The 18,642-nt window shown below is 46.0% G+C and overlaps 1 protein-coding gene across 1 annotated transcript in view; it reads right to left on the reverse strand.

Annotated features, from left to right (window-relative positions):
* Window positions 1-381: 381 nt before the first annotated feature.
* Window positions 382-18,642, reverse strand: part of LOC134574879 (zinc finger protein 605-like) — a 67,635-nt gene continuing 49,374 nt past the window's right edge. Inside the window, exons 6-9 of the mRNA XM_063433927.1 lie at window positions 18,507-18,630; window positions 8,383-8,571; window positions 8,216-8,327; window positions 382-2,923 (exon numbers count right to left, since the gene is read on the reverse strand). Of these exons, the coding sequence (XP_063289997.1) occupies window positions 1,746-2,923; window positions 8,216-8,327; window positions 8,383-8,571; window positions 18,507-18,630 (1,603 nt within the window). The 3' untranslated portion in view covers window positions 382-1,745. The remainder of the gene's footprint in view (window positions 2,924-8,215; window positions 8,328-8,382; window positions 8,572-18,506; window positions 18,631-18,642) is intronic.

Raw genomic sequence — 18,642 nt, forward strand, 5'->3', positions numbered from 1 at the left:
TACAACCATACCAGGGCCTTTGTTTAGGTTCTATTGTTGAGAATGAAGTCCTAAAAAAGAAGGGATTGATATTGAAAGAAGAGGATAAACAACTCATGCAGAAGCTGGAGATTTCAAGAAGCTGGTCTGGTACTCTAAAAGTCACTAACTTGCTTCGCTCTGGAGGCAAACACCCATTAACACCGTTTTCCACCAAACATGGTTTGTAATTATACTTCCTGATTCCAATATCAATACAACAGCAGACATTTCATTTTACAAACCTTGTTTAATCTATACATAACATGTGGCCTACTAACCTATAGCTTATAACTTAGAAATGAGTATCTCGAATTAAAAAATAAAGCTAACAAATGAAAACCTGTTATATAAAACAACTTTACACAATGAAAAGGGCATAAAACACATCCTACATCAGGCTTAACCATTTTAATATATCGGTTTTAAAACCACAGATCTGTTATTATTAAAGGGACACTATAGGCACCCAGACCACTTTGGCTTAATTAAGTGGTCTGGGTGCCAGGTCCCTCAGGTTTTAACCCTTCACATGTAAACATAGCAGTTTCAGAGAAACCGCTATGTTAATTTGCAGGGTTAATGCAGCCTCTAGTGGCTGTCTTCTGGACAGCCACTAGAGGCGCATCTGCGACGCTGGAGGCATATTTTCGCATCCATCGTGCAGAGCGTCCATGGGAAAGCTGACGCCGGCGGGGGAGGAGAGGTCACTAGCGCCGAGGGAGCCCGGTGCTGGATTAAGGTAAGCTGCTGAAGGGGGACCCTGAGGGTGGGGGCACACTCAGGGCACTATAGTGTCAGGAAAACCGCTTTGTTTTCCTGACACGATAGTGATCCTTTAATGTACAAAGAACTCTCTCTATCAAACTACATTCATTGCAGACATCTGCCTCCTTACAGTCAGTTTGCTAATTTTGAGTATTTTTCTTTTTTTATAACACAGGCTAAAGGAACACTCCATGTGCAATAACCATTACAGCACACTGTAGTGCTTATGGTGCCAAAAGTGCTGTGGTGCCCAGAATTCTAAGTAGTGAAACCATTCTAGAATGGTTTGACTTCTTACCTGGGGTCTGCCAGGTGGCCTCCCAGCCTTTGCTACCTTTTTTTTTTTTTTTACAGAAAGCTAGAGGCTCCTAAGCAGGATCAGGGCTAGTAAAGCAGGACATGGCTAGCTCATTGTCTTCTGTCTGGCAGGGAGTGATGCTTGGCAGATAACAGGTAAGAAGTCAAACCTTGACTAGGTTACAAGAGAAGAGTTTCCACCTGTGAAACAGGATTGTCTCCTCTAAACAGTGTGAGATGGTTTCCCTCCAAAGCAATAAATTCCTGTTCTATAGGGTGTCCCAGGCTAAGCCCTTGTCTCCATATTTCTCCTTGTAGTGCTGGTTTGTTGGTCTGCTGTAAGGTAAACAAACCCCAAAGCATAACTATCAACGGAAGAACTATTAGTATGAATTGGCCAGTTGTTAATGCACGCCCATCATTTTTATTAGAATTCCTTATTTTTCTCTCACGGCACAAGGATAGCCTTTACTGATGCTTAGTGTCATAACATCTTTAATAATTCCGTCTGCATCCTCTCTGTCTACATTTGGCAAAATAACAGTTCTGTCACTCAGCACAGGTACCCAATGCTCTTCAAGTCGCATGAAACTGAGAATCTATTTATCTCTGCAATGTTACTAATGTAGCCACTGGTGAGAAAAATAATACATATTCAAATGTCAAATAAAAGATATTGGTTTTGCACCTACATGAATTCTCAGATGCCTATAAAGAGTAGTCTTACGTCCAAAACATTTGCCGCAAAGAGAACAGGAATAAGGTTTCTCCCCAGTATGAATTCGAAGGTGATTAATAAGATCTGATTTTTGTGTGAAACATCTTGAACATTCATAACATGAAAAGGGTTTCTCCCCTGTATGAATCTGATAATGTTTAACAAGATTTGCTTTATTATTAAAGCATTTTCTGCAATAAGAACACTCAAATGGCTTTTCTCCAGTGTGAGTCCTCTTATGTCTAACAAGGTGTGAATTGCTAATAAAATCTTTACCGCATTCAGAACAGAGAAATGGTTTCTCTCCTGTGTGTGTTCTCTTATGAAGAACAAAATGAGAATACTGGGTGAAACATTTGTCACAATCAGGGCAGGAAAAAGGTTTCTCCCCAGTGTGTGTTCTTTGATGTCTAAGAAGCTGAGATTTAAAGTGAAAACGTTTCCCACAATCTGAACACACTACCATCTTTCCTCTGTGAATAGTCTCATGTTGGATCAGATCCGAACTGTTAGTGAAGCATTCCTCACATTCGGAGCAACTGAAAGTCTTAGTGGTGCATGCTTTCTGAGGAGAGATATCATTTGTTTTGAGGTTAGAGGTTTTATTATGTTCTCTAATATAAGCTGAGACACGATGGTTATATTCTGTCAGATTCCCTTCTTCACATGAGGTTGAAGTTCCTTCTTCAATGTTGGGAGCCGGACATACGATCTGCGCATGTTCTTTGATTGAATGAATGTCAGAATCTGTGAGATGTCCTTCTCCACATGAGGCTGATTCTTCCTTGATAGTACATGTATGTTTGGTCTGTCTTTGTTCTGTTGTTGTAGAAATGTCTGTGAGATTTCCTCCTTTACATGAGGTTGATTCATCCTTAATATTAGATGGATATTCTGTCTGTGGATGATCTGTGGGTGGAAGAATAATTGAGGATGAATACTTCTCAATAGGAGACACTCTATCTTCTGACTGTCTATGCGATGTGAATGTTGGAATGTTAGGGTTTTCTTGATGCTCTTCAACACACCATAATTTCCCCTTGTCATGGGTGGCAGTATTTGTGTCCTTTACAGAATCGGCTGCTTGAAATGCTGCCGATAAATTTTTGAATTCAGGTGAATCTGTTGGAAACAAGTGTTTTATGTATGAAAAACATACAGTTATATCTGAAAGCATGTGCACAAGATGAAATTGTGTATATTATGTAAGCCTTACATCATAGCTTGTCATATGTGATAATTATATAAACAACAAACCAATAAGTAAACTTCTCACATCAGGATCAATTTAACACAATCAAAAAGAGGCTCTGACAAGAACAGTCAAGATACAAATCTCTCAGACTCAAGTGTAAAATAAAATGTGTTGTTACTTTGATATCTATAGTTGGATTCAGAGTTAACAAGGAATTAAGCTCAATCCATGGAGCTATTGCTGGACATATTTCATATGAACTGTCGGAGAACAGAACTCTTTAGCTCCATGGCGATTTGACTGTGTTCGTGTTATCTGAGCGCTGTTTGACTATATTAAGCGCTCAGACCCAAGCTATCTGGGGATATGTCGAATGAGAGGGTTCCATTCGGGAAAAATAAAGGAATACATTTTAATGCATTTATGTTACTGTTGTAAAATAGAAATATTCTCTCTACCTGGAGATAATTAAGTTTGCTCAGGACACTTAACCCAATTATCTCCAGGCTAGAGAGGAGGGATTTTCCTCTTCATGTGGGAGTGTGTTATATTTTGCTGCAAATTGATTGGTCTCTGTATTTTGTCACGGTCTTCCACAAGGCCCCTGTGGGAGTAACCCTTGTTGGAAGACCTGCATAAAAGGCCGAGCTGTGTCCATCAATAAACAGATCGTTTTACCCCTTCATGAAGTCTTGGCTCATGCTTGGGAGCTATATTTCACAACACCTTTGCATTTACTCGGATTTCGGGAGACGCTGCACGGATTTACTCAGGTGGAGTGTAAGAAATCCATAACAAAAGGTAACATCACAGAGGGCATGTGACAAAATCCCCTTTTTACCTGAGTTTGCCACGAGCCTCTGGAGGAGACTGCTTGCCAGCCTCCTGCCCACAGACTATGGACCCTCTGGAAAAATAATGTAAAAGTCTCTGTTAGTGCAATTGGGATTATATGGTTCGTTTACCGAACAACCGCACAAACAGAGACCAGCCTGGAGCTTAACACCTATTAACTACTTGGAACGTTTTTCACCGAAGTGTTCCAATTGTTCGTCTGGGTGGCCGCAACTCCTATGAACAACCACGAGGTGGTGGCCATCTTGTTCACAGGCAGCGGTGTTTGGGCATGAATCTTATGGAACTGAAATTGGATACAGAAACTCCCGAACACCACTGGATTTCCATCATCGCCTGCGTTCAGTTTTATACAAGTTAGAAGGGCACTGTTCGGTGAGATCATTCGTCTGGATGAAGGGACCAAGCTCCAGAGTAAGACTATTGACTCTGTTTGGTAGTTTGTTCGTTTTTAAACAACCGAACTAGACCGACCGCAAGCCCTGATTCTCTGGAACTGTTTTGGGCATAGGGCCATGCTTGCGGTCGGTCAAATAAATGACTTCCAGGAACTTCCTGAACCCCTGAACCGATCTGGGTGATTTTTGGATTTGTAATTCACCCAGATCTAGGCTATCATTAGATGTAACTTTTATGGGGTTTTAAGGTACATTTTGGGGTTTCATAAAATTGTATGTTTTTCTGTGCTTGGAGATAATTGGGTTAAATTAGTACAGTTCCCGATTCAATTATCCTCCCAAGTACAGAGGAGGGATTCTATTGTTTGTGTATGGGAGTGTCTCACTGTATGACTCGCTGTGCCCAACAAGGTCCACCTGGGTGTCACCCTTGTTGGGAAACTTGCATAAAAGGCCAGTGTGGCACCATTAAAATTCTATTCCAGCTTATACTCCAAAACGGTGTGTGTCGTCCTTTTATTGGAGGGAAAGAAGATTTACTTCTGTGTCTGCTGTTCCAGCTTGCAGGAGATTCAGCGGGGAAAGTCCTTGTAAAGACTAGCGCTCCCAGGACTGAGTTTCGTCCAGTGCCTGGGGGTGTCTACAGCTAACTCCCCATTCGACTCCAGGAAGGAGAGGTTCCAGGGCCCTAGTCAAGCCACGGCGACTGTGGGCAGAAGTACTGCAGTTTGTCCCCTGTTCCAGCTAGGAAGTGGTCCTTGGCGGGGAGCTCCGTTACAGGGCATGTGACAAAGTGGCCTTTGCCACTTGGTCCCGGAGAGGCTTGCTTGCCAGCCTCCTCCCCTGTAACTATGGCCCGGGGACTGTGTACTCAGACGTGTTTGGGACACTGCCCCTTTAAGCCTGTGTCCCCTGACTTGGTTAAAGTACTTTATTCATGGCTTCTTTACACTTGGTTCAGTAAATGGGGCTTACTGAACCAAGTACCACACAGGCGGACCACCCAGAAGTGGAAGTGTGCAGGCAATTTACCTCCCAGGCTGGGAGGCTGCTGTAGGTAAATTGCCGACCGTGGCGGTGGCCATCTTTGTTCATTCAAACGAGGTCAGCGGAATATGTAGCCAAATCCATGGAACTGAAATCAGCTACACATTTCAACGAACACCGCTGACCCCTACCTTCTCCTGCACTTCGACACTGTGGCTGGAGACTAAGTCCCGTTCGAAGAACACTCGTCATTTTTTCAGTGTAAAATAGACCGACCGCACAGCCGAAATCCATGGAACTGTTTTGGGCATGAAAATGTGCTTGCGGTCGGTCATAAAGGACTTCCAGCTAACTTTTTAAGTAATGGACGGATTTGGCTGAATTTTGGTTATGTTTATATTTAAAGTATGCTGGTTCTGAAAATTTATGTTTTGACGATTGGATGTATATTTTAAGTTACAGTGTATGTGTAAAAAGTATATTTTTCCTGCCTGTGATAATTACATTAACCCATTGTGTGCAGTAATTATATCACAGGCAGAGGGGAGGATTTTGTGGGAGTGAATGGATGTGGTTTTACTGTAGGGTTTGCTTTATTGGTTATTTTACAAAACCCTGTGGGCGGTACTGTATCTGTAAAACCTTCATAAAAGAAGGCCCTTTGGTGCCAAGTAAAACAGATCTTCTTGACCCTCAACACGTACTCTTGTCTCGTGATTGGAGGGAACTGCTATATCACACTGGGGATTGCTATGCTCTGCATACTCCCTTGAGCTTTTAATCACTTAGCTCTTCTAAGAGCTGTTCCTGATACACTCTTCTGGAGAAGAGGTCTTCCCCACACAGTCCTGGATTCTGGAGGTTCATTCAGGGTGGAAGGAAGAGGTCTTTCCCACACGGTCCTGGAGGACAGAAGCTGATCCAGGGTGGAAGGAAGACGGCGAGACGCCAGTTAAGCTACAGCGGTTGTGGAGTTTGCGGTGGTTGTGCTGTCTGGTGCGGTGCTTGTGGTCCTCGGCGCAAGCTAGGAAGCGTCCATCAACGGAAGGTACTCGGTCGGAGTATGGGGGATTCAGTTACAGGGCATATAATGTATTATTACTAATGTGTCATGTCAACGAATCAAACTATGTTTATGTGCCTATTGTTTAATGGGAATGTAACGGATCCCCTATACTCAAGCTGAGTATATCCGTGCAAAATATCCCAAAATCCAAGTGTAGCAGAAGGTGTAGTGAATTATAGCTCCCAATCCCCCAAACATGAGCCAAGACTTCATGAAGGGGTAAAACGATCTGTTTAATGGTTGCCACAGCTCGGCCTTTTATGCAGGTCCTCCAGCAAGGGATACTCCCACATGGACCTTGTGGAGGACTGGAATACAATTTACAGTAGCCAATCAAACTACAATACAATGTGAAAACACTCCCACAGAAACAGTAAAATCCCTCCTCTCTATCCTGGAGACAATTGAGTTAAGTGGCCGTAGTAAACAATTATCTCCAGATACAGAAAATATTTCCAAGTTATAAATGTAAAAAAAACACATTGAAATACATAACTCATATTTCACCAAACTGGAACCTCACATTCGACATATCCCCAGATAGCTTGGATCTGAGTGCTCAATATATCGAACAGCACTCAGATCCCCTGAACACAGTCGAATCGCCATGGAGTTAAAGGGTTTTCACCGACCGTTTGGCATAAATCTGTCCATAATTAGTTCCATGGCTTTTAGCTATCAGGGTCGGTCTAGTTTGTGAGTTATTAAGTTACCGAACGGCGCGGTGTTCGTATAAACTGAAACGAAGAGATGGAAGTTTGGAGGCCCAAGCGGTGTTCGTATGAAACAGTGACCGAAAACAGTTCCATGCGGTCGACGACCACACACCGCTGGGCGTTCGACAGTTTAAGATGGCCACCATCATGTGTTCGTTCATACAAACACGACCACCCAGCCATTCGTCAATTAGTTGCGGTTAACCACAGCTTCTGGGAGGTTAACAGGCTGCACACTCCCATTGCGTGTGGTCTGGCTGTTTGTTTATTCGGTAAAATAAAAGGGAATAAATAGGGCTAAATGTGCGAACATCATACGGAAAAAAAAGGGGACTGATATCCACAAAACAGGGGTTTTGTCACAGGGAATCTATAGTGTTCGGAATACAAACATGTATTCCTAAAACTTAAGAGTCATCTAGTTCCTCCCATCCTCATGCCTTCTTTATCCGGCATGTAAAGGGTTAAAAAACAACAACATTTAGTAACTTACCCGATTCCAGCACAGATGTCCCTTGGTGCTGGGTCGGCGCTCCACCTCCTCCGATGTCACCTGATAGGGGCGCCTAATGTGTATGCAAGCATTAGTGCTGCAAGCGCATTAGGCCCTCCCCCTAGGCAAGCATTTTACTGGAAGTGGCCTGGGTGCCTATAGTGTCCCATTAATGAGCTGTTCACAATTAGACTATAAAAATAACCAGTTGTATCTATTATTACATTTGTTATTTTTATCTAACTTTGTATGTATGATTTGATCACACATTCCAAAAAACGAAAAACATGTTAAAAGCTCATTTGAGCAGGACCTTCCTCACCCCCTATAACTAGCAACATAACTTTTTTTGCCAATTGCTGGTTGTGAAAAACCCACACTGTATAACTGCACTGCAGAAAATGCTGTTACCAATAATAATAACAATAATTCGGAAGGAGAGGGAATTTATCTATCCTTGAATAATTGGCAAGCCAACCACATGTAGACTGAAAGTGTCAATTAGGCATATTACATCTGTACAGCAAATTGCTTTAGCACTTATTGATGACATACAGAAAAATAGTTTTGTAGAATTTGGATAACAAAATATGGTCACAATAATGTGACAAATGTGTGTGTCTGCGAGACATGCATCCCCACTACACATTTGTAGCAGATATTTGTTGAGGTGATTGTGTTTCCTATTTAAAACATGCACTTACCAAGAGAGATACATTTCTGCCGATTCTCAATCATCACATCCGTCTGTCCGTCTATATAGTCCCACTCCTGCATGGAGAAATAGACAGTGACATCCTCACACCTTATAGGAACCTGATACACACAATGACACAGTCACCGTCCAGTGTCCCATTACCAGCAACCTCACCTCTCCAGTCAGCAGCTCAATGATCCGATTGGTCAGTTCCAGGATCTTCTGATCATGGTTTCTCTCATGGATCAGGGAACGAGATGGGGGCACCGTGCTGGGGAGCTGGGTCCTGCAGGATCCTTTGGATACACATGGAATGCTGTTCTGTGTGATACGGTCACTGAATTTCTTGACAAGGACATAATCCTACATTGGGAGACAATAACACAAATCACTTGGGAGAAAAAAATATTTTCTATTTTCTTTGGGTAAAGTCCATCAATTAGTTAGCAGCTTTCGTCAACCAAATTATATAAATACCTTGGGCCTCGATTTAAGCTTTCCAAATGATTTCATAATTTTGGATAAACTTTTAAAATTATTTCAGAATATGAAAACATTTTAATGTTAAAAAATTACTAGATAGTGCTAGGGAATTATATAAACTTCTAAACATCCCTCACCTCTCCAGTCAGCAGGTAGATGATCTCCATAATGACATTACCCAGAATCCCTCACCTCTCCAGTCAGCAGGTAGATGATCTCCATACTGACATTACCCAGAATCCCTCACCTCTCCAGTCAGCAGGTAGATGATCTCCATATTGACATTACCCAGAATCCCTCACCTCTCCAGTCAGCAGGTAGATGATCTCCATACTGACATTACCCAGAATCCCTCACCTCTCCAGTCAGCAGGTAGATGATCTCCATACTGACATTACCCAGAATCCCTCACCTCTCCAGCCAGCAGGTAGATGATCTCCATAATGACATTACCCAGAATCCCTCACCTCTCCAGTCAGCAGGTAGATGATCTCCATACTGACATTACCCAGAATCCCTCACCTCTCCAGTCAGCAGGTAGATGATCTCCATAATGACATTACCCAGAATCCCTCACCTCTCCAGCCAGCAGGTAGATGATCTCCATAATGACATTACCCAGAATCCCTCACCTCTCCAGTCAGCAGGTAGATGATCTCCATAATGACATTACCCAGAATCCCTCACCTCTCCAGTCAGCAGGTAGATGATCTCCATACTGACATTACCCAGAATCCCTCACCTCTCCAGTCAGCAGGTAGATGATCTCCATAATGACATTACCCAGAATCCCTCACCTCTCCAGTCAGCAGGTAGATGATCTCCATACTGACATTACCCAGAATCCCTCACCTCTCCAGTCAGCAGGTAGATGATCTCCATACTGACATTACCCAGAATCCCTCACCTCTCCAGCCAGCAGGTAGATGATCTCCATAATGACATTACCCAGAATCCCTCACCTCTCCAGTCAGCAGGTAGATGATCTCCATACTGACATTACCCAGAATCCCTCACCTCTCCAGTCAGCAGGTAGATGATCTCCATAATGACATTACCCAGAATCCCTCACCTCTCCAGCCAGCAGGTAGATGATCTCCATAATGACATTACCCAGAATCCCTCACCTCTCCAGTCAGCAGGTAGATGATCTCCATAATGACATTACCCAGAATCCCTCACCTCTCCAGTCAGCAGGTAGATGATCTCCATACTGACATTACCCAGAATCCCTCACCTCTCCAGTCAGCAGGTAGATGATCTCCATACTGACATTACCCAGAATCCCTCACCTCTCCAGTCAGCAGGTAGATGATCTCCATAATGACATTACCCAGAATCCCTCACCTCTCCAGTCAGCAGGTAGATGATCTCCATACTGACATTACCCAGAATCCCTCACCTCTCCAGTCAGCAGGTAGATGATCTCCATACTGACATTACCCAGAATCCCTCACCTCTCCAGCCAGCAGGTAGATGATCTCCATAATGACATTACCCAGAATCCCTCACCTCTCCAGTCAGCAGGTAGATGATCTCCATACTGACATTACCCAGAATCCCTCACCTCTCCAGTCAGCAGGTAGATGATCTCCATAATGACATTACCCAGAATCCCTCACCTCTCCAGCCAGCAGGTAGATGATCTCCATAATGACATTACCCAGAATCCCTCACCTCTCCAGTCAGCAGGTAGACGATCTCCATGGTGACATTACCCAGAATCCCTCACCTCTCCAGTCAGCAGGTAGATGATCTCCATGGTGACATTACCCAGAATCCCTCACCTCTCCAGTCAGCAGGTAGATGATCTCCATAATGACATTACCCAGAATCCCTCACCTCTCCAGCCAGCAGGTAGATGATCTCCATACTGACATTACCCAGAATCCCTCACCTCTCCAGTCAGCAGGTAGATGATCTCCATAATGACATTACCCAGAATCCCTCACCTCTCCAGTCAGCAGGTAGATGATCTCCATAATGACATTACCCAGAATCCCTCACCTCTCCAGTCAGCAGGTAGATGATCTCCATAATGACATTACCCAGAATCCCTCACCTCTCCAGTCAGCAGGTAGATGATCTCCATGGTGACATTACCCAGAATCCCTCACCTCTCCAGTCAGCAGGTAGATGATCTCCATACTGACATTACCCAGAATCCCTCACCTCTCCAGTCAGCAGGTAGATGATCTCCATGGTGACATTACCCAGAATCCCTCACCTCTCCAGTCAGCAGGTAGATGATCTCCATAATGACATTACCCAGAATCCCTCACCTCTCCAGTCAGCAGGTAGATGATCTCCATACTGACATTACCCAGAATCCCTCACCTCTCCAGCCAGCAGGTAGATGATCTCCATGGTGACATTACCCAGAATCCCTCACCTCTCCAGTCAGCAGGTAGATGATCTCCATACTGACATTACCCAGAATCCCTCACCTCTCCAGTCAGCAGGTAGATGATCTCCATACTGACATTACCCAGAATCCCTCACCTCTCCAGTCAGCAGGTAGATGATCTCCATACTGACATTACCCAGAATCCCTCACCTCTCCAGTCAGCAGGTAGATGATCTCCATAATGACATTACCCAGAATCCCTCACCTCTCCAGTCAGCAGGTAGATGATCTCCATACTGACATTACCCAGAATCCCTCACCTCTCCAGTCAGCAGGTAGATGATCTCCATAATGACATTACCCAGAATCCCTCACCTCTCCAGTCAGCAGGTAGATGATCTCCATACTGACATTACCCAGAATCCCTCACCTCTCCAGTCAGCAGGTAGATGATCTCCATGCTGACATTACCCAGAATCCCTCACCTCTCCAGTCAGCAGGTAGATGATCTCCATAATGACATTACCCAGAATCCCTCACCTCTCCAGTCAGCAGGTAGACGATCTCCATGGTGACATTACCCAGAATCCCTCACCTCTCCAGTCAGCAGGTAGATGATCTCCATGGTGACATTACCCAGAATCCCTCACCTCTCCAGTCAGCAGGTAGATGATCTCCATGGTGACATTACCCAGAATCCCTCACCTCTCCAGTCAGCAGGTAGATGATCTCCATACTGACATTACCCAGAATCCCTCACCTCTCCAGTCAGCAGGTAGATGATCTCCATGGTGACATTACCCAGAATCCCTCACCTCTCCAGTCAGCAGGTAGATGATCTCCATACTGACATTACCCAGAATCCCTCACCTCTCCAGTCAGCAGGTAGATGATCTCCATGGTGACATTACCCAGAATCCCTCACCTCTCCAGTCAGCAGGTAGATGATCTCCATAATGACATTACCCAGAATCCCTCACCTCTCCAGTCAGCAGGTAGATGATCTCCATACTGACATTACCCAGAATCCCTCACCTCTCCAGCCAGCAGGTAGATGATCTCCATGGTGACATTACCCAGAATCCCTCACCTCTCCAGTCAGCAGGTAGATGATCTCCATACTGACATTACCCAGAATCCCTCACCTCTCCAGTCAGCAGGTAGATGATCTCCATGGTGACATTACCCAGAATCCCTCACCTCTCCAGTCAGCAGGTAGATGATCTCCATACTGACATTACCCAGAATCCCTCACCTCTCCAGTCAGCAGGTAGATGATCTCCATGGTGACATTACCCAGAATCCCTCACCTCTCCAGTCAGCAGGTAGATGATCTCCATACTGACATTACCCAGAATCCCTCACCTCTCCAGTCAGCAGGTAGATGATCTCCATACTGACATTACCCAGAATCCCTCACCTCTCCAGCCAGCAGGTAGATGATCTCCATGGTGACATTACCCAGAATCCCTCACCTCTCCAGTCAGCAGGTAGATGATCTCCATAATGACATTACCCAGAATCCCTCACCTCTCCAGTCAGCAGGTAGATGATCTCCGTACTGACATTACCCAGAATCCCTCACCTCTCCAGTCAGCAGGTAGATGATCTCCATACTGACATTACCCAGAATCCCTCACCTCTCCAGCCAGCAGGTAGATGATCTCCATGGTGACATTACCCAGAATCCCTCACCTCTCCAGCCAGCAGGTAGATGATCTCCATGGTGACATTACCCAGAATCCCTCACCTCTCCAGTCAGCAGGTAGATGATCTCCATACTGACATTACCCAGAATCCCTCACCTCTCCAGCCAGCAGGTAGATGATCTCCATGGTGACATTACCCAGAATCCCTCACCTCTCCAGTCAGCAGGTAGATGATCTCCATGGTGACATTACCCAGAATCCCTCACCTCTCCAGTCAGCAGGTAGATGATCTCCATAATGACATTACCCAGAATCCCTCACCTCTCCAGTCAGCAGGTAGATGATCTCCATACTGACATTACCCAGAATCCCTCACCTCTCCAGTCAGCAGGTAGATGATCTCCATACTGACATTACCCAGAATCCCTCACCTCTCCAGTCAGCAGGTAGATGATCTCCATACTGACATTACCCAGAATCCCTCACCTCTCCAGTCAGCAGGTAGATGATCTCCATACTGACATTACCCAGAATCCCTCACCTCTCCAGTCAGCAGGTAGATGATCTCCATACTGACATTACCCAGAATCCCTCACCTCTCCAGTCAGCAGGTAGATGATCTCCATACTGACATTACCCAGAATCCCTCACCTCTCCAGTCAGCAGGTAGATGATCTCCATACTGACATTACCCAGAATCCCTCACCTCTCCAGTCAGCAGGTAGATGATCTCCATACTGACATTACCCAGAATCCCTCACCTCTCCAGTCAGCAGGTAGATGATCTCCATACTGACATTACCCAGAATCCCTCACCTCTCCAGTCAGCAGGTAGATGATCTCCATACTGACATTACCCAGAATCCCTCACCTCTCCAGTCAGCAGGTAGATGATCTCCATAATGACATTACCCAGAATCCCTCACCTCTCCAGCCAGCAGGTAGATGATCTCCATGGTGACATTACCCAGAATCCCTCACCTCTCCAGCCAGCAGGTAGATGATCTCCATACTGACATTACCCAGAATCCCTCACCTCTCCAGCCAGCAGGTAGATGATCTCCATACTGACATTACCCAGAATCCCTCACCTCTCCAGCCAGCAGGTAGATGATCCCCATAATGACATTACCCAGAATCCCTCACCTCTCCAGTCAGCAGGTAGATGATCTCCATACTGACATTACCCAGAATCCCTCACCTCTCCAGTCAGCAGGTAGATGATCTCCATACTGACATTACCCAGAATCCCTCACCTCTCCAGTCAGCAGGTAGATGATCTCCATAATGACATTACCCAGAATCCCTCACCTCTCCAGTCAGCAGGTAGATGATCTCCATACTGACATTACCCAGAATCCCTCACCTCTCCAGTCAGCAGGTAGATGATCTCCATACTGACATTACCCAGAATCCCTCACCTCTCCAGCCAGCAGGTAGATGATCTCCATAATGACATTACCCAGAATCCCTCACCTCTCCAGTCAGCAGGTAGATGATCTCCATACTGACATTACCCAGAATCCCTCACCTCTCCAGTCAGCAGGTAGATGATCTCCATAATGACATTACCCAGAATCCCTCACCTCTCCAGCCAGCAGGTAGATGATCTCCATAATGACATTACCCAGAATCCCTCACCTCTCCAGTCAGCAGGTAGACGATCTCCATGGTGACATTACCCAGAATCCCTCACCTCTCCAGTCAGCAGGTAGATGATCTCCATGGTGACATTACCCAGAATCCCTCACCTCTCCAGTCAGCAGGTAGATGATCTCCATAATGACATTACCCAGAATCCCTCACCTCTCCAGCCAGCAGGTAGATGATCTCCATACTGACATTACCCAGAATCCCTCACCTCTCCAGTCAGCAGGTAGATGATCTCCATAATGACATTACCCAGAATCCCTCACCTCTCCAGTCAGCAGGTAGATGATCTCCATAATGACATTACCCAGAATCCCTCACCTCTCCAGTCAGCAGGTAGATGATCTCCATAATGACATTACCCAGAATCCCTCACCTCTCCAGTCAGCAGGTAGATGATCTCCATGGTGACATTACCCAGAATCCCTCACCTCTCCAGTCAGCAGGTAGATGATCTCCATACTGACATTACCCAGAATCCCTCACCTCTCCAGTCAGCAGGTAGATGATCTCCATGGTGACATTACCCAGAATCCCTCACCTCTCCAGTCAGCAGGTAGATGATCTCCATAATGACATTACCCAGAATCCCTCACCTCTCCAGTCAGCAGGTAGATGATCTCCATACTGACATTACCCAGAATCCCTCACCTCTCCAGCCAGCAGGTAGATGATCTCCATGGTGACATTACCCAGAATCCCTCACCTCTCCAGTCAGCAGGTAGATGATCTCCATACTGACATTACCCAGAATCCCTCACCTCTCCAGTCAGCAGGTAGATGATCTCCATACTGACATTACCCAGAATCCCTCACCTCTCCAGTCAGCAGGTAGATGATCTCCATACTGACATTACCCAGAATCCCTCACCTCTCCAGTCAGCAGGTAGATGATCTCCATAATGACATTACCCAGAATCCCTCACCTCTCCAGTCAGCAGGTAGATGATCTCCATACTGACATTACCCAGAATCCCTCACCTCTCCAGTCAGCAGGTAGATGATCTCCATAATGACATTACCCAGAATCCCTCACCTCTCCAGTCAGCAGGTAGATGATCTCCATACTGACATTACCCAGAATCCCTCACCTCTCCAGTCAGCAGGTAGATGATCTCCATGCTGACATTACCCAGAATCCCTCACCTCTCCAGTCAGCAGGTAGATGATCTCCATAATGACATTACCCAGAATCCCTCACCTCTCCAGTCAGCAGGTAGACGATCTCCATGGTGACATTACCCAGAATCCCTCACCTCTCCAGTCAGCAGGTAGATGATCTCCATGGTGACATTACCCAGAATCCCTCACCTCTCCAGTCAGCAGGTAGATGATCTCCATGGTGACATTACCCAGAATCCCTCACCTCTCCAGTCAGCAGGTAGATGATCTCCATACTGACATTACCCAGAATCCCTCACCTCTCCAGTCAGCAGGTAGATGATCTCCATGGTGACATTACTCAGAATCCCTCACCTCTCCAGTCAGCAGGTAGATGATCTCCATACTGACATTACCCAGAATCCCTCACCTCTCCAGTCAGCAGGTAGATGATCTCCATGGTGACATTACCCAGAATCCCTCACCTCTCCAGTCAGCAGGTAGATGATCTCCATAATGACATTACCCAGAATCCCTCACCTCTCCAGTCAGCAGGTAGATGATCTCCATACTGACATTACCCAGAATCCCTCACCTCTCCAGCCAGCAGGTAGATGATCTCCATGGTGACATTACCCAGAATCCCTCACCTCTCCAGTCAGCAGGTAGATGATCTCCATACTGACATTACCCAGAATCCCTCACCTCTCCAGTCAGCAGGTAGATGATCTCCATGGTGACATTACCCAGAATCCCTCACCTCTCCAGTCAGCAGGTAGATGATCTCCATACTGACATTACCCAGAATCCCTCACCTCTCCAGTCAGCAGGTAGATGATCTCCATGGTGACATTACCCAGAATCCCTCACCTCTCCAGTCAGCAGGTAGATGATCTCCATACTGACATTACCCAGAATCCCTCACCTCTCCAGTCAGCAGGTAGATGATCTCCATACTGACATTACCCAGAATCCCTCACCTCTCCAGCCAGCAGGTAGATGATCTCCATGGTGACATTACCCAGAATCCCTCACCTCTCCAGTCAGCAGGTAGATGATCTCCATAATGACATTACCCAGAATCCCTCACCTCTCCAGTCAGCAGGTAGATGATCTCCGTACTGACATTACCCAGAATCCCTCACCTCTCCAGTCAGCAGGTAGATGATCTCCATACTGACATTACCCAGAATCCCTCACCTCTCCAGCCAGCAGGTAGATGATCTCCATGGTGACATTACCCAGAATCCCTCACCTCTCCAGCCAGCAGGTAGATGATCTCCATGGTGACATTACCCAGAATCCCTCACCTCTCCAGTCAGCAGGTAGATGATCTCCATACTGACATTACCCAGAATCCCTCACCTCTCCAGCCAGCAGGTAGATGATCTCCATGGTGACATTACCCAGAATCCCTCACCTCTCCAGTCAGCAGGTAGATGATCTCCATGGTGACATTACCCAGAATCCCTCACCTCTCCAGTCAGCAGGTAGATGATCTCCATAATGACATTACCCAGAATCCCTCACCTCTCCAGTCAGCAGGTAGATGATCTCCATAATGACATTACCCAGAATCCCTCACCTCTCCAGTCAGCAGGTAGATGATCTCCATACTGACATTACCCAGAATCCCTCACCTCTCCAGTCAGCAGGTAGATGATCTCCATACTGACATTACCCGGAATCCCTCACCTCTCCAGTCAGCAGGTAGATGATCTCCATACTGACATTACCCAGAATCCCTCACCTCTCCAGTCAGCAGGTAGATGATCTCCATACTGACATTACCCAGAATCCCTCACCTCTCCAGTCAGCAGGTAGATGATCTCCATACTGACATTACCCAGAATCCCTCACCTCTCCAGTCAGCAGGTAGATGATCTCCATACTGACATTACCCAGAATCCCTCACCTCTCCAGTCAGCAGGTAGATGATCTCCATACTGACATTACCCAGAATCCCTCACCTCTCCAGTCAGCAGGTAGATGATCTCCATACTGACATTACCCAGAATCCCTCACCTCTCCAGTCAGCAGGTAGATGATCTCCATACTGACATTACCCAGAATCCCTCACCTCTCCAGTCAGCAGGTAGATGATCTCCATAATGACATTACCCAGAATCCCTCACCTCTCCAGCCAGCAGGTAGATGATCTCCATGGTGACATTACCCAGAATCCCTCACCTCTCCAGCCAGCAGGTAGATGATCTCCATACTGACATTACCCAGAATCCCTCACCTCTCCAGTCAGCAGGTAGATGATCTCCATGGTGACATTACCCAGAATCCCTCACCTCTCCAGTCAGCAGGTAGATGATCTCCATAATGACATTACCCAGAATCCCTGACCTCTCCAGTCAGCAGGTAGATGATCTCCATACTGACATTACCCAGAATCCCTCACCTCTCCAGCCAGCAGGTAGATGATCTCCATAATGACATTACCCAGAATCCCTCACTCTCCAGTCAGCAGGTAGATGATCTCCATAATGACATTACCCAGAATCCCTCACTCTCCAGTCAGCAGGTAGATGATTGCCATACTGACATTACCCAGAATCCCTCACCTCTCCAGCCAGCAGGTAGATGATCTCCATACTGACATTACCCAGAATCCCTCACCTCTCCAGTCAGCAGGTAGATGATCTCCATGGTGACATTATCCAGAATCCCTCACCTCTCCAGTCAGCAGGTAGATGATCTCCATACTGACATTACCCAGAATCCCTCACCTCTCCAGTCAGCAGGTAGATGATCTCCATAATGACATTACCCAGAATCCCTCACCTCTCCAGTCAGCAGGTAGATGATCTCCATACTGACATTACCCAGAATCCCTCACCTCTCCAGTCAGCAGGTAGATGATCTCCATACTGACATTACCCAGAATCCCTCACCTCTCCAGTCAGCAGGTAGATGATCTCCATAATGACATTACCCAGAATCCCTCACCTCTCCAGCCAGCAGGTAGATGATATCCATGGTGACATTACCCAGAATCCCTCACCTCTCCAGTCAGCAGGTAGATGATCTCCATAATGACATTACCCAGAATCCCTCACCTCTCCAGTCAGCAGGTAGATGATCTCCAAGGTGAGTTTTAAAATCCTCTTTGCCATATTGTCCTTGTCCATCTCGTGTTTGGTCAGATGGTCTATATGAGGGTCTATCTTTTCGGTGCCAGGACTTTAGACAAGC

Source organism: Pelobates fuscus, chromosome 10, assembly GCF_036172605.1.
Source record: "Pelobates fuscus isolate aPelFus1 chromosome 10, aPelFus1.pri, whole genome shotgun sequence".
In the NCBI taxonomy this organism is placed as follows: Eukaryota; Metazoa; Chordata; class Amphibia; order Anura; family Pelobatidae; genus Pelobates; species Pelobates fuscus.